This window comes from Aethalodelphis obliquidens, unplaced genomic scaffold (genome assembly GCF_003676395.1).
Source record: "Aethalodelphis obliquidens isolate GAN/ISIS:26980383/991018 unplaced genomic scaffold, ASM367639v1 scaffold44, whole genome shotgun sequence".
NCBI classification, from domain to species: Eukaryota; Metazoa; Chordata; class Mammalia; order Artiodactyla; family Delphinidae; genus Aethalodelphis; species Aethalodelphis obliquidens.
Genome location: NW_020837988.1, coordinates 13,709,796 through 13,734,144, shown reverse-complemented (window position 1 = coordinate 13,734,144; position 24,349 = coordinate 13,709,796). Strand labels below are relative to the sequence as shown.

General features: G+C 40.0%; 1 protein-coding gene across 1 annotated transcript in view; it reads right to left on the bottom strand.

Annotated features, from left to right (window-relative positions):
* The window catches only part of BPTF (bromodomain PHD finger transcription factor), a 145,912-nt gene that overhangs the window by 1,319 nt on the left and 120,244 nt on the right, over window positions 1-24,349 (bottom strand). The window contains 6 exon segments of the mRNA XM_027081168.1: window positions 4,757-4,943; window positions 10,445-10,529; window positions 11,456-11,648; window positions 15,414-15,742; window positions 19,308-19,533; window positions 19,830-19,912. Coding sequence (XP_026936969.1) covers window positions 4,757-4,943; window positions 10,445-10,529; window positions 11,456-11,648; window positions 15,414-15,742; window positions 19,308-19,533; window positions 19,830-19,912 — 1,103 coding nt within the window.

Here is a 24,349-nt window from a genome sequence, read left to right as displayed (position 1 = left end):
TGTGTGTGTGTGTGTGTGTGTGTGTGTGTGTGTGTGTGTGTGTGTGTGTGTACGCACGCATTTATTTACATTGAGTTGGGGAATATGAAGGAAAAAAATATTAAAAGGAGAAAAATAACAGTATTAAAATCACATTTTTCTATTAAATTTCAGAAAGTGTCCTTTCTAGTTTCACAGTTTTATTAACAACTTTTGTTAGTAAACCAAGTGACTGTACAGTCATCAAGTATGTTCTATTGCAACAGTGTATATAAATACAGTCTTCTCGGAGTTTACAATTCTTAAATACATTGTTCAACATGGCTGCTAGAATAAATTGTTTACTACTATACATCTTTTTTTAAACATTAAAAAATTATATTAACTCATCTGAACTCTGGGGGGCAATTTTGAATTAGGTAATCAAGTGGTACAATAAAAGAGTGACCCCAACATCCAGTTCTGATTCCAGTTAAAAATTCAGACTAAAGATATCACAATCTGTAAGAAAAGAAAGAACATGGATGATATAAATGATGAATTATAACAAAGAACAGTTATGAAAATAATGCTGGAGATCACAAATTAAAAATGGGGAAAGTACGGCAAAGGAAACCCTGGAAATCCATAAAAAATAGTATTTCAGTGACTGGCTACATATATGTTTCATTCTGCCCTAAATCTGGAAATCAACAAAAATCCCCTAATATCTCTTCACACATCATTTTATTTACATCAGCAGACTTGAGCAAACTTCTCAGTTGGCTCCCATGTTCTTTAATAAAAATTACATAAGCCAGAATATAATAAAAAGCTACATGAAACCACCAAATGGCAAGCTCTCCCGAGCGGCCCCTTCACCATGCAGACCCCGCCTCTGGGCCTCCTCTCCTTCCGCCAGTCCCTTGGTTTTGCAGCAGGCCCACCTCAGCAGCTGCCGCCACCATCCCCCTCTGCGTCCTGCCTGCAAGCCTGGCAGCAGGGTGGGATTCAAATCCCCCAGCTTCCACTTCCACCAAAGGCTAAAGCCTTTTCAGCTGAAAGAAGCAGTTCTAGAAATTTAACTGGAGTAATGACTACACGAGGCACGAAGCAGGAAGCAAAAGAGCACGGAGGGCTTGTACGAAGCTGTGGTCCTCGGTCCTATCTTCACTCACCCTGAAAACCAGGCTCTCCAGGATGAGTTACCTGGAACTTTCAGTTCTTAGGTAGGTAGATTTCTTACACTGCTATTTCTTATTTTATCAACTTTATATTGTTTAAATCCTGCTATGGCAAACGAGAACTGAGCTCGTGGAACCATTTTCCCTCCTCCCTTCTTGAGTACAAGTTCTATTTCTCCGTAATTTAAAATTAAATCTTTCCATGCTTTGTCTGCAGACATTCCAAAAGTTGAAAATCAATGTACTGTTTACATGACTATGTAAATATTTTTCTCTGTAGCACCTAATCTTTTGCTAGGAGGGCATTCTTAGTAACCTATACAACTTTTTGCCTTTCATGGAGTTTCTAATTGACTTTCATTCCCCCCTTACATTCTTAAGTTATCTAATGTATGAATCAATTTTTCCCCTCCAGACGCATCCCTCTTGGGAGTGCTCCATTCTCCTGCTCCAATTTGAACTGCCTGCTGCATGGGCCTGCTGTACAAATGTCACTCTGGGTCAGAGTCGTTCTCTTTGCTTTCTTGAAATTCAAGGTCTTTTGTTTTCTTGACTTGCTTCTTTATTTTGCTAGTGCACATCTTAAAATAACTTGCTAAGAAAGTATGCAAGGAAAAGAAGCCCTTTCTGATCCTTATATGACTTGAAAATGTACTTATGCTGCCTCTACGTTTGACTGGCTAGACACAGACTTCATGTTTCCTCAAACTTTTGGATTTATTCTTCCATAATCCTCTAGCATTCCATGTTGCTACAGAAAAGTCTGATACCAGTCTAATTCCTGTTAATTTATAAGTTGTTTTATCCTCTTTACAAGCTTTCAGAAGAGCTTCTTCCATCCTTAGCCTCTCTGGAGGTTTTACAGTGATGCATATGTGCGGTGGACCTTTTCCCACTTGTCCAGACTGGCTTAGACGTTTGTTTATCCACTCCACTCCACGACCCCGGCCCCGGCCCCAGTCCATCTCCCTATCCCACAGGAACAAGAGCTCCGTGGAGAGCGGGAACTTGGTTTGATCTGCTGCTATAGTCAATTCTGACACACAGCCGGGGCTCAATAACCATTTTTTGAATGAATAGTTTTGCTTGGATTTGAAGTTGTGTGCCTCTCACTGGTTTGGAAATATTTCTTATATTAAAGTAGTCTTTTGATAATTTCCTCTCCTCTGTCTTCTCTGTTCTTTCTTTCTGGAATTTCCATGAAATGAATACTGGATACTTTATAACATTTTTTTCTTTCCTATTTTTCATCCCCTTGTCGTTTTGCTCTTTCCACTGAGAGTTCCTTGATTTTAACTTTCAATGTGTGCAATAAGTTTAAAAAAATTTCCAGTTACTCTTTTTCTCAGATTGTTCTTTATTTCTAATATCCTGTTCACTATTTTGCAGATGCAGTATCTTCTAAAATTTCTCTCAGGACATGACTTAGAGGCTTGTTTTGTTTTTTTAAAGCTCTCTCTTGTTCTCTCTGGAATCTATTTTTCGGTTACACCTTGACCTTTTTCTCCTTTACACTGCAGGCTTTCCTTACCTATCCGTCCGTCCCTGTCTGTTCCCACTTATGAAAAGTAAGTTAACAGCCTAGATGGGTGCTTGGAGAACCCTGTATGTGTGTGTGTGGCTTACTGACTGGCAGGCTTTGCTTTAGATCAGAGTTTTCAGTCTCAACACAACTGACATTTTGGAGTTGGATAATTCTTTGCTTTAAGGCTATCCTACGCACTGTGGGACGTTTAGCACCATCTCTGGCCTCTACTGATTAGATGCCAGTACCACTAACCACCTCCAAGTGTGACAAACAGCAATGTCTCTAGGCATCGCTAAATATCCCTTATGGGGTGGGGGTGAGTAAATTATCCTGTTGAGAGCCCCAGCATTAGAATGAGGGAGCTGATCCTTCAGAGATCAGGGGATTTTCCTCTGGGTCCATTCTCTTCTGTCTACTGTAGTTCTCTGCAGACGGTTTATTCTCCTTCTTTGGAGAAGAACCCTGTGTTCTTCCAGTTCTTTGGGCATCCTACGCAGGCTGCACACTGGGGTTAAAGGAGGGTGTGACCAGCCCAGATTTAGATCTTCAGTTAACCGTTCTCTCCTCCTACTCTCTAGAGCCTTCGATTCTATTTCAGAGTCTCCGTGTTGGAGGCTGTCTGGGGTCCTACTGGTCGGCGGGAGCCCGCGAGGAGTCATCTGGCTGCGCGTGCCCGCCTTCACCGGTCAGCCGCCTTCCATCTGCTGTCCCTCACAATCTGCTGAAATCTCATCAGCTAACTAACTTCTACCATATTCCTTTCACCACTCTGAGTTTACCCCTCTTTATTCCTTTATTATTATTTTCCTGGGGACTCTGTCATATTAAGTAAGTCCTCTTCCATTTTAAGTTTTACAGCTAACGGGTTAACAGATAGGCAACGATAAAAATGGGAAAGTTTTAGAGATTCTGTGAAGTCTCTCGGTTGGTGGTCTACACAGCCTGCCTGCCCACCGGCTTTCCTTCCCTCCTTGCCTATAGTTTTTGGCTCCTTCGCTGAGAAGGTGATTGGATACTTCAGTTGTGCTTGTCCTTCACTTTTAGTTTACGCAAACTGACTCTGAAGTACAGTTCTTGATCTACCTTGTTACAGGAGAGGGAGAGAAAATACCATGAAGATTTTCCTCCGAGAAAAACGACTAGGTAGAGCACTGATTCTTATGCTTTGGTATGCAGAGTCCCGTGGGAGTTCATTAGGTAATACAGATGCCCAGACCCCAGCCCAGCCAAGATCTACCCAATCTGACTAGGGAGGATCAAGCTTGCGGGCTGGAGGATGGGGGATGGTGAACAATGAATCTCAGGGCTACAGAGCGGTGGCAGCTCTCAAAGAAAAGGGAAACAGGCTTCCGTTGAATGGAAGAAAGTCATGGGCTTGGGGAGGAGCAGGTGCGGAAGGTCAGAAACAGAAGGCGCGAAGGTCACAGTACCTGAATAGCATGCAAAGCTGCTCAATGTTTTTATGCTACGAGAGGTTCAAAGAAAAGGTCTGTGGACTTGGATTAAAGTTTAGTTTTGTCCACAGATAAAATCCATTAGAATAAAACAATTTATGATTTCAAAGATACAGCAAACGCAAATGAAAGAGAAAGCACTTAAATCCCCACTTGGTGGTCTTCCCCTTACTCTACCCTACAGAACAGTCTTTTTTTTTAAACATTATTTTGTTGAATTCTACCAGTCTTTGAGCATTTCACCTACTATATGCTGTGTTGAGTATTAGTCTCATAGTTTTAAAAAACTATTTTTTTGGCTGCGCGGCTTGCGGGATCTTAGTTGCCTGACCAGGGATCGAACCGCGGCCCCCTACAGTGAAAGCGTGGAGTCCTAACCGCTGGACCGCCAGGGAAGTCCCAGGACAGTCATTTTTATACTTCTGTAAACTCAGTGAGAGCAAGAACTCTTACTACTACTATCTTTGTATGTGCCCCATGGCATTTAAGAAAGCATCTTACATTCTGTAAGCATCTGATAAATGCTTTTTGAATTTTAAGAAGTGACTATAATTTTAAGCAGATCATAAACAAACCCAGCAATTTCTCGTTAGGAGCTGAATTAGTTCAGAGCGCTGAACACATCTGCTTACCTGCTGGCCTTGAATCCTTTCAATTTCTGTACAAAGAATGATTCAAGAACTTCTGCACACTGGTAAAAAGGAGAATCACTTGGATTGTAGTAACGACAATTATCAAAAATTTTGGTCATATCTGCTACAAATTCTGTCAGCTTTTCATAATATCTTCTTTGTACTCTTTCTTCCATGGTGGCGAGGTCTTAAAAACAAAATGTAAAAGATTTTCAAAGCTTTAAGGTTGTTCCAGTGTGGATACTGCCTGCAGTTCTGACAAATAAGAATACATAACATCTTGCCCAAGCAGTCCTGGAACCAGGCTGGTTTACCAGTGAAGACTACGTAGCAATTCTTGAAGAAAACAGCAGCACTTTTCCAATTTTGTTTTTGATTCGGGGTCTAAAAGATAAATCTTGGCTACCGTTAAGAAGGGTCTTTTACTCTCAATAAACTACAGAGAATAGCTCTTTATTCAACTGGTTTGAAACAAAGCAAACACTACACCAACATGAATACGTACCTAAGTATAACACATTTTCACATGCAAACAATTGATTAAATACCTTACATGTACAAAGAGAAGGAGTCCAGAATTAAGAATAAAATCTCTGTGGTTTTGTGATCCTTCTATTAGACTTTAATAATATACTTTTGTTTCCTTTTAAATTTTTATTGTTACCTTTTATTGGTGACAAGTGATACTGACTTACCGATTATGTTGGTAATGATATAAAGTGTCTACTTAAAATAAACTTAAGGGAAAAATATTAGCTGATATGAATAAAAATAGCAGTATGTAATAGTAGAGGTAGTGTGCAGAATTGGAAAAAATTACTAGGGTGGTACACAGGTAACTGCTGTGGAATACTGAGCTAAATCCACCCAAAGTAACAGTGGGTCCCAGGAGACAGTTGTGCTTGAAGGAAAATTCCATATACAACATGACATAAAAACCTGGGAGAGTAAAAGGTCAGTGATCTCAAATCAATCTAGGATTCATAGATAACACAATTCCTAACTAAATCTCAATAATTATTTTAGAATTTGAGAAAATAATTTTAAAGTACATTCAAAAAATAAAAGTGTAGGAATATCTAAGAAACATTTGAAAAATAAAAGTAAAGGGAGAAAATTTAATCTATGAGACATTAAAAAAAATTACAGGGACTTCCCTGGTGGCGTAGTGGTTAAGAATCCGCCTGCCAATGCAGGGGACATGGGTTCGAGCCCTGGTCCGGGAAGATCCCACAGCCTGCGGAGCAACGAAGCCCATGTGCCACAACTACTGAGCCTGCATGCCTAAAGCCCACAGGTCTGCAACAAGAGAAGCCACCGCAATGAGAAGCCCGCGCACCGCAATGAAGACCCAATGCAACCAAAAATAAATAAATAAAATAAATTTATATAAAAAAATTTATAAAGCTGTGATAACAAAACGTGTGGCATTGCACAACATGATACAAACATTAATGGAACTGAATTCAAAACAGGAACAGACATAACTGTATTCAGCGTAAGAATTTCACCTATGTTGAGGATGTCATTTCAAATAAGCAGAGACAGGAAGAATTCATTAATAAATTGGGTTGAGGCAACTGCCTACCTATATCTGAAGAAAAATTCTACCTCACACTATATGCCAAAGTAATCCGAGGTGAATTAAAATTTAAGGACAAAAATGAATGTAGTTAATCACTGAATTGTGCGTATAAAAGTAGTTAAAAATGGCAATTTTATGTTATACATATAATATTTTAACACACAAACACGTCTTTGATAGTTCCAGTTTACGCAGGTAGGGGAAAAACGTGTAAACAAGAACAACTGCAAAAACGTACCCAGCCTGATTAAATTCCGAACAAGACTTGGGCGCATCCATTCTGTGTAGGTCACATAAGCTGTACAGGTGGGCAGAAAGCTTAACACAGCCCGCCCGAATATCACCATATTCAGACTTAAGTTCTGGGCACTTCCTGACTAACTGTAATAAAGTATGTGAGTAGTGTTTGGACATTTAATGATTTCAACTTAATTAGTATCCCTTAAAAAAAAAAAAGTACTAGGAGAACATACACGTAAGTATTTATATATCTGGGGTAGGGAAAAAGGCTAAAAATACAACTCTAAAGGTAGAATTCATAATGATTAATAGATCTGAATTAAAAAAATGTTAAAAACTATCACATGACCAAAAAATTGCCATAAAACATTAAAATATCCTTAGTTTATAAATAACCCTTAAGTAACACTGACAACAGTATGAATATATCAAGAGCAAAATGGCAAAATACATAAATAGGGAACTCATGCAGAAGTACAAACAGTAATAAGCACATCACTAGTTACTGAAGACAGGCAAAGCCAAAGAGTCACTTCCTTTGCCCAAATTAGCAGAAATTAAAAATTAAATAACATCAGCCTATTAACAGGGGCTACCTCTAAAGGTGGATGAAAGTGGTGGTAAATTTTACATTTTACTCCCTATATCTCTGTAACATCTGCATTTATACATCAAACATATTCTTTCGAAATAAGTATTTACAAAGAAAACTTTTTCTCCTCGAAAGAATGATAATGCTCAGGGTTTTCAAGTGTGCAGAGAAAAGGGTACAGATATATGCTATCAGTGGAAACTGGTTCAATCTGCCGAAGTGCAACTTGAAAATACTTACCAAAAGCCTAAAAAGTATATACACCCTTTGGCACAGAAATTCTATTTCTAGAAATTTTTCCTAAGAAAACAAACAAGAACAGGGCAGATGCACAAGGATGTTCACAGAAGTGTCATTTATAGCAGCAAAAACTGCAGACAGCCAAAAAATCCATTATGGAGGGGTGATTAAATAAATTACCTTAACGTCATACAATTAAAAACGATGTAGGGGGGACGTCCCTGGTGGTGCAGTGGTTAAGAATCTGCCTGCCAATGCAGGGGACAGGGGTTCGAGCCCTGGTCCAGAAGACCCCACATGCCACTGAGCACCTACGCCCGTGTGCCACAACTACTGAGCCTGTGCTCTAGAGCCCATGAGCCACAACTACTGACCCCCATGCCACAACTACTGAAGCCCACGCGCCTAAAGCCCGTGCTCCGCAACGAGATGCCACCGCAATGAGAAGCCTGCACACCGCAACAAAGAGTAGCCCTGCTCACCGCAACTAGAGAAAGCCCACGCACAGCAATGAAGACCCAACGCAGCCAAAAGTAAAATAAATTTATAATCAATCAATCAATCACGTTAGTAACTTTCCAGACATTTGCTATGCATCTCTAAACACATGTACATACCCTTAGAAAACATACAACTGTTTACTGCTTAAAACCCAGGGATTGCTCTGTAACTTTCGTATTTCTTTCAACAGTATGCTCGGGAGACCTGTATTATCTGTATGTACATACCCACATAAAATGCTGTTTATCTTGGTGGTATTAAAAAAAGAAAAGAAAAAGACAGGAAAACATTCTAGCTCTTCAAGAAAAGAATTTTGGCTAAATAAGTTAAGGCATATTCAATTTACAGACTATACAAAGCCATTAATATCATGTTATTGAAGATTAATGACACAGGAAAATGACTGCCAGACACAAACATTTACTATATGATCTCAATATTAAAAAAAAAAAAAAGTTTTCAATTTTTACACACATACACACACACACCAAAATGTGATAGCATTCAGTGAGAAAAAGATCAAAAGTGCATTTATCTTTTCTTACTTTTTTTATTTCTTAAATTTTCTATAATCAAGTTATTTTTAGAAGCAAAAGACATCTATTTATTTAAATAAACACCCCAGGTACTTTCTCAAAGGAGATTATTCAAATCTGAAATGTGTACAATGATTAATTTCTTCTATCTTAGACATGAGGAGGATAGAGGTAACGGCTACTTAACGTATTTATGGTTTTTCTTCCCGAAGATAAGCCCTCATTTATCTCTTCTTCATGTTTCTGCATCTTTGAAGTTGCCGTCAATACAACCCCTGTCTTTTTTTTTTTCTTAAAAACCTGTTTGAACTTTAATTCCTTTAATTTTTTCCTTTTATTTTTAAACTGAGGTATAATTGACATAGAACACTGTGGTACCTTTATGTATACAATGCGATGATTTTTTTTTTAATTTATATATTTTTGGCTGTGTTGGGTCTTCGTTGTTGTGCGGGCTTTCTCTAGTTGCAGTGAGTGGGGGCTACTCTTCGTTGCGGTACACGGGCTTCTCATTGCGGTGGCTCCTCTTGTTGCGGAGCACGGGCTCTAGGCACACGGGTTTCAGTAGTTGCAGCATGCAGGCTCAATAGTTGTGGCACACGGGCTTAGTTGCTCCGCGGCATGTGGGATCTTCCCAGACCAGGGATCGAACCCGTGTCCCCTGCATTGGCGGGCGGATTCTTAACCACTGCGCCACTAGGGAAGTCCCAATGGGATGATTTGACGTTTGTATATATTGAGAAATGATCACCACAATACTTTTATTTAACATCCGTCACCGCATATAGTTACAAGCTTTTTTTTTTTGGTGATGAGAACTTTTAAGATCCACTCTCCTGGCAACTTTCAAATATACAATAAAACCATACCCATTTAAAAAATGCTTAGCTGGCCGTTTGGAATATTTTCATCAGCTAGAGCTAATTTTGGGGCAGTTTTGGAAGCTTTTAGCTATGTTTTAATTTCTATAACTTCTTTTGTAGATAAAGTATTTTTAATATAATCACCGGTAGCTGTTCATCTTAATACAGTAAATCCCCTACATATGAATGAGTTCCGTTCCGAGAGCACGTTCGTAAGTCTGACAAAGTTAGCCCAGGTACCCAACTAACACAATCAGCTATATAGTACTGTACTATAATAGGTTTGTAATACTTTTCACACAAATAATACACAGAAAACATTTTTAATCTTACAGTACAGTATAGTACTGTATACTTGAAAAGTATTCAGTAGTACCAGCCACATCACCGATGCTTTTACACTTGCTTCCAGACATCCTGGGCTTGAAATAAAGATACTGTACTACTGTACTCTATACAGTACTGTACAGTAAAGTACGCAAAAGCACAACCACTTGTAGAGGATGCACACATGTGACAATGTACACCAGACACGTGAACTAACTTACATGACTGGACATGCGAATGCACGTTCGCATTTTTGAAAGTTCGCAACTTGAAGGTTTGTTATGTAGGGGACTTACTGTACAGTTACTTGTAGCTGTTATTTAGTACCACTTTTATTTTCTGGGCAATGAGGCTATATTCTCTTGGATTTCTACCTTTGCTCTCCTTCAGGAAAAGATGAAGAAGAGGTGACAGGAAAGAGGAGAGGCTCACAAGGACCCCAATCCGTTCACTGATTTCACTCATTATACAGTAGAGAATACTCTGCTCATCCTTTGATTTAGCTACTCCTCTACTGATGGCTATTTATTTCATTTTCAGTATTTCTGCAATTATGAACACTACTGTGATGAACAACATACCTGTGCACATGTAAATCCTAAGAGATGCAACTGCTGGGTCCAAAGGTACACACACTTGAACTTTAATACGTGCTCCCAGTTTATCCTACAAATGACCGTATACCAGTTTGGACTCTCACCAGTCTTGCTCAGCATATGTTCATGATGTATCAATTTTTTGGATGATAAATGAAGTAGCTGCTGAGACTTCTGAAAAAACTCCATGTTCAACTCAAGCACTTACCCATAGGTTCCTTAATCACACCGTAATAATCTGGCGCATCATTAGGATCCACTGGTTCAAGGAAAGGCCAGGCCATCTTATGGGCCTATAATGAAAAAAAAAAAAAGGCATCATATTGTCAGGTTATTGTCAGGTGGAAATGACAATTTCACTTAAGTTTCCCATTTGAGTTCTTGCATCCATCGACCTTTAAACTGGAAGAGTCAGTTTTAAACTTGAGAGATGAAATTATTTATACTTAGATGATTTTTGCTGTAGTCACAAATTATCTCAGACAAGCATGCTCTGTAATAATGGTTCTCAAAGAGAGGTCTGGAACCTCGGCCTGGAGCGGGGATGGTGGAGCACTAGCTTAGGGGTCAAGGAATCTGTACTCTGGTCCCTTCACGATGACCTGCCAACTGAGCGATGTTGGCACTGCAATCACACCAATTAAACTGGAGTGGGATGGGTTCCAAGTGTGGAATGGTTACCTCTGCAGGCTAATGATGTGGCAGAGGTGTGACGGTGATGTTAAATAACATTTAACCACATATTGAGACTATTGTTCTCGTTTCAGTTCTTTCAACGCTTCTAATTATGATTACAACAGGAGGAAGTGTCAATCTAGCACTCCTATGCCTGGAATACATCTCTAATGCTTGCTAATCTTAGAAGCCACCCCCACCTTCCTTCTTGTTTTTAATAAGGGAGGGAAGGCTTTGGCTCAGAGCCTTAGATAAGCATTTGTATATCACTAGAATTTAATCAAATTGCTTTTCAATCAATGGTGGTAAGATAGTTTTCTTTAAAAATAAAATTTAGGTTAAAAATAATGAGTCATTTTAAACATGAGCATTAGCTAAACAACAACAGTTGGCACAGGAAGGACTGAAGTCTGTGGAGCACTTCAGCTGGGAGTCACTAAATAGTCAGGTGCTCTAAGATTGTAAAGGTCAAACCCCAGGCGTGTTTCCAAGGTCACGCTGATTGATTTCATCTTTAAATGCTGCACAGAGCGTGGTTTCTCACCTGTAAAGAACGCAGCACCCTCTTCAAACCCTCATAATCTTTCTCTGTTAGCGGCGTGAGCACTGTCATGGCATCCTCTGTTGACTGGCACTGTGGACAGACATACTCGTCAATGAGTTCTGCCTCACTTTGCAAGATGCCAACGCAGCGCCCATGGTACCAATTCTGACACCGATCACAGCCAATATAAAATCTGCAAGATCCGAAATGGAAATGTGAATTCAAAACAGATGGGATCACATTACTTATAATTTACTTTAAAAAGTAATAAAACATGCATTGAATATATTCTAACCCTGGGATATAAAATAGTTTTAGTATTATAATCGTTTTAATACTTTTGAAGATTGACATTCCAATGAGTTACTTTAGTATTTCTGATGTTAAGAACAAGCATTAAAGGTTTAAGAACACTGTCAAAATTGGAGAACCAATATGAAGAAAAATGTAAAACATTTAATTGACTTCAAAGCTCAAAACAAAATAAAGACAAAAATCTTTCAACTAATACCATATCAAATGGGAAGCTGATATTGGCCACCCAACTGGGAGTTCAAAATCCTAAAAGCTGTTTAACAGAGTCTCGGAGCTTGTACCCAAATTAGTGTTTTTCTAACCTGCAATAAAGCACCATTTCAAAACACTGATAAAGTCCAAACAAGTCAGGCCATTTTAATCTCATTAATTTCTATGTTACATATTGAAGAATCAAGTCTACCCTTAAACCACATTTTCCCCAATGCATCTCAAACATTCACTATGAAGCAACATAAATTTTGAAGGGGAGGTAAAGAGGGAAGAAGAGAAAAAAAAATTGGAAAAGAATTTGTAATGTAAGTGTATAATATATGCAGAAAAATACCTTGCTTTTTATTTTAAAACAAATAAGTAACCAGTCAGAGCAATTTGGCTTCCTAAATTATTAAATATGATGCTCTTATCAGAACTCACTGTGACTCATCATAAGGTGTTCTGCAGATACAGTACAATTCCTCACTGTTGCCCTCTTGTGCCCGTTTACAATCATTACAGATGTACACATCCATTTTCTTAGCCTCCTTTTCTGTGATGCCAACACATTCTCCATGATACCAGTTAGTACAAAGATCACAGCCAATATAGAACCTAAAAGCATTCACAATGAAAATGACAATGTAATTGTCATTTTGAGCTGCATGGTACGTAAGTCTGTCTTCCCTGTCCTGATTCACGTTCTTACAGGATAACTTTCTGCAATGAGTCAGCTAAACATCCTGAATCCAACCATTCTAACCCTGACAAACTACAGCATCTGATGCTATATCAAGTGTGGGGACATAGAGTCGCTCACATCAATTTCAACAAATACACTGTTTAGTGAAATGTGGGTCTTTAAAAACACACTGGAATTTGAAAAAATAAACAACACACTGATGGTAATGTCTCCCTCTTAATGAATGTGTGTAAAACTGTAACAGGCACAAAAACCAAAGCCAAAGAATCAAAGACTTACATCTGTCAAACCTATGCCACAGAAGCCATTTCAAAATCAGGGCTATTTCTTAGATAGGTTTGAAAATGTATCTCACGATTTAAATTTGAAAACAAAGCAAAGCGCAAACACCAAGTAGAAGTTACACTACAAGGAACATGCAGGAGGTCAGCCAGTTGTAGAAGAAAAATGGTCAAAACATGGTATGAAGAAGAAAACTAAAAAAGGTACATGTAGTAATTCAGTTTCTACCAAGTTTTCTAAGTAAATATTGGAATTTAATCTAATTTTAACAGACTATGACATGGGCCAGTTTTTCAGTTAGTAGAATGTGTGTGACAATGTGGAGTGGCCAGTTTAATTAGCTGGTGAAGAACTACTTCAATTCAAAAACAGGGACACACGGAGTGGAGACTGATGTAAGGATAGTTAATCTAAAACCGCAAGAGGGTCTACAAGATGGGGCTGTATGAATGTGTAACTGTGGGTTATCAGTTAATAATCCTCAAGTCTTTTGTAATGTAAGATCCCAAACGGTAAAGTGAAAAGCATCTCTATGACAAACACACAGTGTATCAAAGTGTTGACGAATGCTCCGGAGGAACGCCTTGTCAAAGTCATGGCAAGAATAAGCGTGAATTGCAGGGAACCAGACTGGCCTTGCTGATACCATTGGTTCTACCAAGGTGTTTCTTGGCAGATTCGCCTACAGGAATCGAAATAGTCCTCAAGCTTCCACCTAACCTGCTTTTGAACGTAAAGGAATAATGGTTGTGTGGTGTATCCTATTGCCACTAACTTTTTTCTTTTGAATTATGACTCCTGCATGATTTTCACTGCCGCACGTGGAGGCCTTCAGGGCGTTTTGGTATGTTGCCTTCACCAGGTGGTGGGCTGTGTGTTCTGGAAGTGAGTTCAGGACTTGAATTTCAGGTTTTAGTCACTCTCACTAGATTCCCAAAGGAGCCTACTTTGGAACAAGAGATCACTAAATACTCCTTAAAAACCACTAACTCTTCCCAACTAGAATAGGGAATGAATGAAGCCGGTATACTGAAATGTGAATAATGAAAAACTAAAAAATATGAAATATCCCCAAAATAATGAGGCAAACTCAATAGAATGAGCATACGTACACGTGTGCTGCATTTTATGCAATTTAGGTGTTAAAAAAAGTTGTGTGTGAAATGAATTTCTATGATCTGAATATTTTAAATAGGCCAAAATGTCTTGTTATTTAAGGAAATTCCATAAGCAGATCTTTCTGTAAAGAAAGAAATCTTTTGTATAGAAAGTAAATTTACAAAAATTGCATTGGACTTGTACTGGACTAAGGGGAAAATCAATCAATAGGGTTCTACTTTTAATACCATGTCTAATTTCTCATAAAGTAAGACAATGAAAAGTGCAGATGCCTACACTGATCTGTGTTTGATTCAACACACAGCTACATCTACCAACAAAAAGTTCTGATTTAGCACTTGCAAACAGACTGTAATTTAAATAGCACCACTAAAGCAGCTTCAGTGTTACAGCTTAAACATCACTAAACAATTTTATTTTATAAATTGATTAGGCATCCACTTACAGTAGACATTAAGCATTCCTAATTCTAAAATGATCATACTTTTTTATCACAATCAAATAAACTTTTGGGTACTGTAAAATTAACACTGTGGTTAATTTTGGCTTTAAAAACTTGGCCTGCATTTGAATGTTGAAAACGGAAGCTAAATACCTAGCTAAGTGATAATAATGATAGGAAAAAAAAAAGTGTAACCATGTTTATGGACTACTGTCTCTAAAATCTTGTATATATCACCAAATACAAGTTACAACTGTCAAAAGCAGCTTCCAGCTGCCATGCTTATCAAATTTTTGAGTGTAGTACTTGAGGAATGAGTGAAAGAATCACTTTTTGTATTTTTCTGACTTTTGTCCCCAATAAGAAAGTGGGAACTTTGACAAAAATAATATTAGGTTACAGTATTCTAATACAAAATCCATAGAATTACTTAAAATTACATGATAAAAATCCAAAACCACTCAAACTCAAAAGCCCCTTGGCACCATTCGTATGTAGGTCGTCTTTAGGATTGGATGTAATCGTGGGGTTGGGAAGATTCCAGAACAGATGATCTCAACTTTGGGCGGTGACAGTAATACACCTTTCTCCAGACAGCATTACTAATTGATCTGGAGTTGATCCAGAGAGAAGAGGAGACAGCAAAGGAGCAACAGAAAGCTTATCTGACAGAAAATATGATGAAGGACAAACACGAATCATGAACACGTGGAAAAAGAACCAAACTTTTATTCTAGTGTCAACGTTAAAAATATCAGCTGCAAAACCACAGATGAAATATTATTATCCTTATTTTTAACTGTTTTTATTTACATTGCTACTGATATACTCATTTTCTTCAAAACTGGAAACTGAGCTAAACTTTTAAGAAAATAAACTAGAGCTCAAAAAGATCTACTCACTTAGATTCATCGTAAGGCGTTTTACAAATACAGTAAAGCTTTGTGTCCTTCTTCGTTTCCTTTGAGGTAGTAGAGATCATTTTCTTCTTCTTCGACTTGGAGCTTGAGTCTCTTTCCTCTTCTCGCTTCCTCTTCTGGGAAGCCACAGGCAGCGTGGCCGTGGCCGTGGCCGTGGCTAGGGGGCCCGAGTGCTGTGGCGGGGGTGGAGGTGGCGGGGAAGGCGGAGGGGCTGGAGGTGCCGGTGCTGCGGCGGGGGAGGTGGCAGCGACAGCTGTGGCCTGCATCATGTCTTTTTCCTTCTTAATTTTCAGGTCCCTCTTGAGCTCTTCCTGTTGTCAATCAAAGAATATAAGACCATCAACTGACTTATGTAACGTTCTGGCCAGAGGACGTTACATCACCTCCCTTGTCTGAGTAGCTCCACAGTTCACTCTAAAGTGAGGGAGTCTTGTTAACTCCAAACAAGAGGGTTCTTACTACACCTTAAACCCAATTAAAACAACTAGAAATAGAAGATGAAGATTACACAACAACTAGAAAACTGCTAGCTCTCTTCAAAGGAGGTCTGACAGAAAGATGAGCAAGTGTGTAGAAAGAACGGCCCCTCCCGCATGCCAGGGTCCTGCCCTGGTCATTGCAGTCATCACTCAGGACATGATTTCAAGTGTCCTCGCTCGCTGGCTGCTTTCTTCCGGCAAATCTCCTTGTGTCTCCTTAGAGTGAGTCTCGACATGAACTGGACGTGATACTCCAGATGTGGCCTGACCAGCCCAGAGCAGAGTAAGACAGATGTGCCTTATTTACTGTGCTCCTGTGGCTAGAATTTAAGACTGCAAGGAGAGCTATTTTCTCAATACAAATTTTGCATAAATTAAAATACTTTTTCCCATGTGAGGCATTTTACAGACACACCTCTGCTACCTAGTGCTACAACTTATTCTGAGAAATGATGATGAAAGAACTTTTATTTCCCTTGGACTTCCCTGGTGGTGCAGTGGCTAAGAATCTGCCTGCCAATGCAGGGCACACGGGTTCGAGCCCTGACCCAGGAAGATCCCACATGCCGTGGAGCAACTAAGCCCGTGCGCCACAACTACTGAGCCTGCGCTCTAGAGCCCGCGAGCCACAACTACTGAAGCCCATGTGCCTAGAGCCCGAGCTCTGCAACAAGAGAAGCCACCGCAACGAGAAGCCTGCGCACTGCAACGAAGAGTAGCCCCTGCTCGCTGCAACTAGAGAAAGCCCACGTGCAGCAACAATGACCCAACACAGCCAAAAGTAAAAAAAAAAAAAAAAAAAAAAGAACTTTTATTTCCTTAGAGAAAAATCACTGTGATTGGCATTCATGAACAAGCTTGGTGTAATTAAACCAGAGCTATGACCAAGTCTTTAAACATCAAAAAAATTCTAACAAATAAACCAGAATGATCCTGGTTTAATGAACCTCTTTCCTCTATCTGGAGTCTAAATAGTCTTATAACTGAGAATATATGCTGTGTGACAATTCTACAGTCCTTCTCTATTTAAAAACAAAGTCTGAACTTTTTCCTAGGGAAGAAAGTAAATCTTGAGTTTCATATTCCTAATAGTATGATGTGTTTATAGCCTAAAGAGATGGATTTTAGGAAAATCAAGATCATCAAGACAGTGTAGTAGGTACATACTTTGACATACCTCTTCAAGAACATTCCCATGGTAGTAAGATATAAAAAAGAGAAAACTGAAAAGACAGCCATGCTTGAATAAGATATAAATGTCTCTATGGAACGGAAACACAAAACCATGACCAGGGCTAAAACTGCAGGCCTCCTGGGCTCCAGATTCAGAACTGGGAAGTGCAGGCTCCCTGCTGGATGTTAAAGGCTGGCTGTGCTACACTAGGCTTCTGGAGGAAGGAAACAAAAACAAAACTCCTCTCACTTAAAATTCCAAATGCAAAATCAAATGAAAAACAATAAAAACATGTAATGTAAAAAAAAAAAAAGAAAAAAAAAGAAAAAGCAACCAACAAAAATCAATAACCGAATCTGAATTCACTCCAAGTGAATTTTTATGTTTTATAGAACAATCTGACAAAAAACTTTATAATACGTATGAGACATTCAAAGAGTTAAATGAAGGCATAAGTTCTATTAAAAATGAGTAAGAAATACTGAAAAGACAAGCAGAGGGGGATGGAGGAGGGAGGAAAAGGTAGAAGACAACACATTTTTAGGACAGTGAAACTATTCTGTATGATACTGTAATATGATTCTGTATTCTGTTATGTAACATGATTATATGACATCACTCATTTGTCAAATGCACAGAACTATACAACACAAAGAGTGAAACTTAATGTAAACTATGGACTTCAGTTAATAATAATGTATCAATACTGGCTTATGAATTGTACAAATATGCCACCCTAATGCAAGATGTTAATTATAGGAGAAACTGGGGTTGGGGGTAGTATACAAGAACTCTCTGCTTTCTGCATAATTTTTATGTAAATTTAAAACTGCTCTTAAAAATGAAGTCTATTTTCTAAAAAGGCAAGTATAAATGATATAAGAACAGGTAGATATAAAGGACCAATCACATATGCTGAAAATAAAAAAATCTTTATAATTAAAAATAAATTTTAAAATATGCTAGTACATATACGTTTGAATGTTGTTCCTCAAACTAAATCATCTTAGCAATAAATTCTATAGTTAAAATAATGCTGAACGTTTTCTTTAAGTATAATTTTTCTTCCTCATTGGATAAGCGATACACTGTCAGAAGCAACACCATGACTGTATACTAGAATATTTGCAGTAGTTGTTAACATTTTTAAATGGCTGCATAGTATGTACAGTGCAGAAAAAGAAAAATGTTCAGTATATGTTATCTCCAGCGTGATTCTGATTTTGTTTAAAATGTGTTTATATGTGAATACGTTTATTAAAAGTAATATATGTAAGCTATATCCTAAAATTATTTTAAAATGGTCATCTTTGGAGGGGGGATGATCAAAGATTACCGAACCTTATTTTTGTTTACTTGGACAATGGTCGCGATCTCAGTATTTATCTAGCAGTGACTACCTTACTGAACTCTCTCTTAGATCTTAATAATTTTTCTTTGGGGTTTTGATATAATAATCATATATACACAATAACAAATTTTATCTCCTTTCTTTCTTTGGCTTAACCTTAGCTAGAATTTCTAGAGATGCTAAGCAATAATGTTGATTCTGGGCACTACCATCTGGTTTCTGACTTCAGTGGGAAGATGTCTAATGTCTCACAGTTATGTACAGTGTTTGTTAGTAGGATGATCAGTGTTGTCTTAACATTTCTCACCTTCTTAAAATGTACAAGGCACTTCTAGGGATGCTTTATATAGCCCACTTCTCTTTTAAAAAACTGTTTAAATATGTATGAATAGATGTCTTCTTTCAATTTTCAACAAATTCCCTAAGTAAGCAGAGGATTAGCCATGCCTGCAGATCATTTACAAGTCAAGAAAGAAATCTGGTCTTATTTAATAAGCACACTTTACTTTCTTTCAACATTATTTTGCAGTTTCTCTATCTACCTTTCTCCAGAAACGTAGCTCCTGATAACTTTTGGCAAAGACTGCGTCGCAGACAATAAGGGCTATTGCCAAGAGGATCCTCAAATGTTTTAATCAAAAGACTAACCTCCCCGAGTGGCTAGTTTAGAGATTACAATATACATGTAGATACAAAAATCTCTGTCATGCTTTAAAAAGACATATGTCCCACTGGTTCTCATTCTAGGGACAAAAATGTAAAATCTAGAAAACAAGCTCAAATTTTAAGCTTAATGGAAATTTCAAGGGGAAAAGAAGAATAAAATTTGATGCTAAACACTGAACACAGGAGGATAGAAAATACCTTCTTACCTGCACTTCAATTTGTAGGTCTTTGTCTAGCAGTGCTCTCTTCTTCAGTATTTCGGCTTTGAGTTGCTCTTTGTGCTTGAAGAGCAGTGCAGAGAGCTTGCTGGCATTCTGTTTGCTACGTTTCTGTTCCACACTCTCCTCTCGCTTCCGTTTTTTTGCTGCCTGTTTTTCTTCTTTATCTATCTTATCCAAAATATACTTCATCACCTGGTTACAGACAATCATTCTAGAGAGAAATACACAATCTATGTAATACTGGGCATTTCCTTCTGAAAGACTTAAGACAAAATTTTTCTACGTCTTTACAGTTGGTACAAACTTTCTGTGACTGGGAAGCTTCAGAGCGATTGGAACCAGTTATGAGCATCTGTTAGTACTGAGTGTTCTCATTTAATAAACTTCAATCAAGGTAAAAACAATATAAACTCAGAACTCCTGTGTGTGTGTGTGTGTGTGTGTTAAAGAGAAGAGACTGATATACAGTGAGACCCAGTGTAATGGGTTATAAACATTTCTCCCTACCTTTGATTCTCTTCTCTTTCAGCTGGAGTCATGGTCTTTTTCTGTTTTAAATGTTCTATTACAGCATTATGCTTCATCACCACCTTCAGGACAGAACAAAATCCAAAAATGCATATTTTATAATGACTACAAGTTGCTACACAGGTAACAACAGTAGAAATCTGAGCACGTGTATGTGTTTCCCAAAGAAACTAAGAATTTTATATCGTAATACAAATAAAATGAGAGCTACTGTCTGGCCCGGGTGCTTATCACATACCCGGCACTGTGCCCAGGGAAGCAGCTGACATTACTTGTTTATTCACCGTAACGACGCTGAAAGGTAGGGAAACTTTTATAAATGAGATAGTGAGACATAAAGAACTTACTAACTTGTTTGAGATTAAAGAATTAATACAGCTCTAATTTTAACCCAGCTATCATCCTCCAATAACCATGTTTTTAACATTATGCTCTCCGTCCCAGGCATTCATTTTAAAGATCACCCCACCCCCGCCCCACTGCCACCTTGTGCAGAGATTAGGGTAAAGACAGACATTGTAATAATTCTCAGTTCATGGACCATACAGTGCTAAAAGCTGGATAATAATGCATTTTAACACATTATATATGACGTTAATTTTTTAAGAATATTACTATACATCTTCAAATTCCCTCTGCTGGGGCTTCCCTGGTGGCGCAGTGGTTGAGAGTCCGCCTGCCGATGCAGGGGACGCGGGTTCGTGCCCCGGTGCGGGAAGATCCCACATGCCGCGGAGCGGCTGGGCCCGTGAGCCATGGCCGCTGAGCCTGCGCGTCCGGAGCCTGTGCTCCGCAACGGGAGAGGCCACAACAGTGAGAGACCCGCGTACCGCAAAAAAAAAAAAAAAAAAAAAAAAAATTCCTCTGCTGCTTAAAACACTTCTAACAGGAACACCTTGGGACTTCCGGGAAGATGGCGGAAGAGTAAGACTCGGAGATCGCCTTCCTCCCCACAGATACACCAGAAATACATCTACGCGTGGAGCGGCTCCTGCGGAGCACCTACTGAACGCTGGCAGAAGACCTCGGACCTCCCAGGGGGCAAGGAACCCCCCATGTACCTGGTTAGGGCAAAAGAAAAAAATAAACAGAGACAAAAGGATAGGGACGGGTCCTGCACCAGCGGGAGGGAGCTGTGAAGGAGGAGAGGTGTCCACACGCTGGGAGGCCCCTTCGCGGGCGGAGACTGCGGGTGGCGGAGTGGGGGAGCTTGGGAGGCGGAGACTACGGGTGGCGGAGACTACGGGTGGCGGAGTGGGGGAGCTTCAGCGCCGCGGAGGAGAGCACGGCAACGGGGGTGCGGAGGGCAAGGCGGAGAGATTCCAGTGCAGAGGATCGGGGCCGACCGGCACTCGCCAGCCGAGGGGCTTGTCTGCTCGCCCGATGGGGCGGGCGGGGCTGGGAGCTGAGGCTCCGGCTTCTGTCGGAGCGCCGGGAGAGGACTGGGGTTGGCGGCGTGAACACAGCCTGCGGGGCGTTGGTGCACCGCGGCTAGCCGGGAGGGAGTCCGGGGAAAGGTCTGGACCTGCCGAAGAGGCAGGAGACTACTTCTTCCCTCTTTGTTTCCTGGTGCGCGAGGAGAGGGGATTAAGAACGCTGCTTGGGAGAGCTCCGGGGACGGGCGCGGGACGGGCGCGAGCCGCGGCTGAAAGTGCGGAGCCCAGAGACGGACATGAGACGCTAAGGCCGCTGCTGCCGCCACCAGGAAGCCTGTGTGCGAACACAGGTCACTGTCCACACCCCCTTCCGGGGAGCCCTGCCACTGCCGGGGTCCCGGGATCCAGGGACAGCTCCCCCAGGAGAGTGCACGGCGCGCCTCAGGCTAGCAACGACGCGCCGGCAGAGCGCGGGCCCGCCCCCCTGCACTCCGTGACCCTCCCCCCCCCCCCCACCCCCCCGCCCCGCGCCCTGAGTGAGCCAGAGCCTCCGAATCAGCGGCTCCTTTAACCCCATCCTGTCTGAGCAAAGAACAGATGCCCTCCGGCAACCTACACGCACAGGCGGGGCCAAATCCAAAGCTGAGCCCCTGGGAGCTGTGAGAACAAAGAAGAGAAAGGGAAATCTCTCCCAGCAGCCTCAGAAGCAGCAGATGAAAGCTCCACAATCAACTTGATGTACCCTGCATCTGTGGAATACATGAATAGACAACGAATCATCCCAAATTAAGGAGCGGTGTGGATGAAAGGCTCTTGGTGCTGCAGCCAGGAGTTAGTGCTGTGCCTCTGAGGTGGGACAGCCAACTTCAGGACACTGGTCCACAAGAGGCCTCCCAGCTGCACATAATATCAAACGGCGAAAATCTCCCAGAGATCTCCATCTCAACGCCAGCACCCAGCTTCACTCAACGACCAGCAAGCTACAGTGCTGGACATCCTATGCCAAACAACTAGCAAGACAGGAACACAACCCCACCCATTAGCAGAGAGGCTGCCCAAAATCATAATAAGTCTACAGACACTCCAAAACACACCACCAGATGTGGACCTGCCCACCAGAAAGACAAGATCCAGCCTCATCCACCAGAACACAGGCACTAGTACCCTCCACCAGGAAGCCTACACAACCCACTGAACCAACCTTAGCCACTGGGGACAGACACAAAAAACAACAGGAACTACGAACCTTCAGCCTGCAAAAAGGAGACCCCAAACACAGTAAGATAAGCAAAATGAAAAGACAGAAAAACACACAGCAGATGAAGGAGCAAGATAAAAACCCACCAGACCTAACAAATGAAGAGGAAATAGGCAGTCTACCTGAAAAAGAATTCAGAATAATGATAGTAAAGATGATCCAAAATCTTGGAAATAGAATAGACAAAATGAAAGAATCGGTTAACAAGGACCTAGAAGAACTAAAGATGAAACAAACAATGATGAACAACACAATAAATGAAATGAAAAATACTCTAGATGGGATCAGTAGCAGAATAACTGAGGCAGAAGAACGGATAAGTGACCTGGAAGATAAAATAGTGGAAATAACTACTGCAGAGCAGAATAAAGAAAAAAGAATGAAAAGAACTGAGGACAGTCTCAGAGACCTCTGGGACAATATTAAACGCACCAACATTCGAATTATAGGGGTTCCAGAAGAAGAAGAGAAAAAGAAAGGGACTGAGAAAATATTTGAAGAGATTATAGTTGAAAACTTCCCTAATATGGGAAAGGAAATAGTTAATCAAGTCCAGGAAGCACAGAGAGTCCCATACAGGATAAATCCAAGGAGAAATACGCCAAGACACATATTAATCAAACTGTCAAAAATTAAATACAAAGAAAACATATTAAAAGCAGCAAGGGAAAAACAACAAATAACACACAAGGGAATCCCCATAAGGTTAACAGCTGATCTTTCAGCAGAAACTCTGCAAGCCAGAAGGGACTGGCAGGACATATTTAAAGTGATGAAGGAGAAAAACCTGCAACCAAGATTACTCTACCCAGCAAGGATCTCATTCAGATTTGATGGAGAAATTAAAACCTTTACAGACAAGCAAAAGCTGAGAGAGTTCAGCACCACCAAACCAGCTTTACAACAACTGCTAAAGGAACTTCTCTAGGCAAGAAACACAAAAGAAGGAAAAGACCTACAATAACGAACCCAAAACAATTAAGAAAATGGGAATGGGAACACACATATCGATAATTACCTTAAATATAAATGGACTAAATGCTCCCACCAAAAGACACAGATTGGCTGAATGGATACAAAAACAAGACGCATATATTTGCTGTCTACAAGAGACCCACTTCAGACCTAGAGACACATACAGACTGAAAGTAAGGGGATGGAAAAAGGTATTTCATACAAATGGAAACCAAAAGAAAGGTGGAGTAGCAATTCTCATATCAGACAAAATAGACTTTAAAACAAAGACTATTAGAAGAGACAAAGAAGGACACTACATAATGATCAAGGGATTGATCCAAGAAGAAGATATAACAATTGTAAATATTTATGCACCCAACATAGGAGCACCTCAATACATAAGGCAAATACTGACAGCCATAAAAGGGGAAATCGACAGTAACACATTCATAGTAGGGGACTTTAACACCCCACTTTCACCAATGGACATATCATCCAAAATGAAAATAAATAAGGAAACACAAGCTTTAAATGATACATTAAACAAGATGGACTTAATTGATATTTATAGGACACTCCATCCAAAAACAACAGAATACACATTTTTCTCAAGTGCTCATGGAACATTCTCCAGGATAGATCATATCTTGGGTCACAAATCAAGCCTTGGTAAATTTAAGAAAATTGAAATTGTATCAAGTATCTTTTCCGACCACAACGCTATGAGACTCGATATCAATTACAGGAAAAGATCTGTAAAAAATACAAACACATGGAGGCTAAACAATACACTACTTAATAATGAAGTGATCACTGAAGAAATCAAAGAGGAAATCAAAAAATACCTAGAAACAAATGACAATGGAGACACAACGACCCAAAACCTATGGGATGCAGCAAAAGCAGTT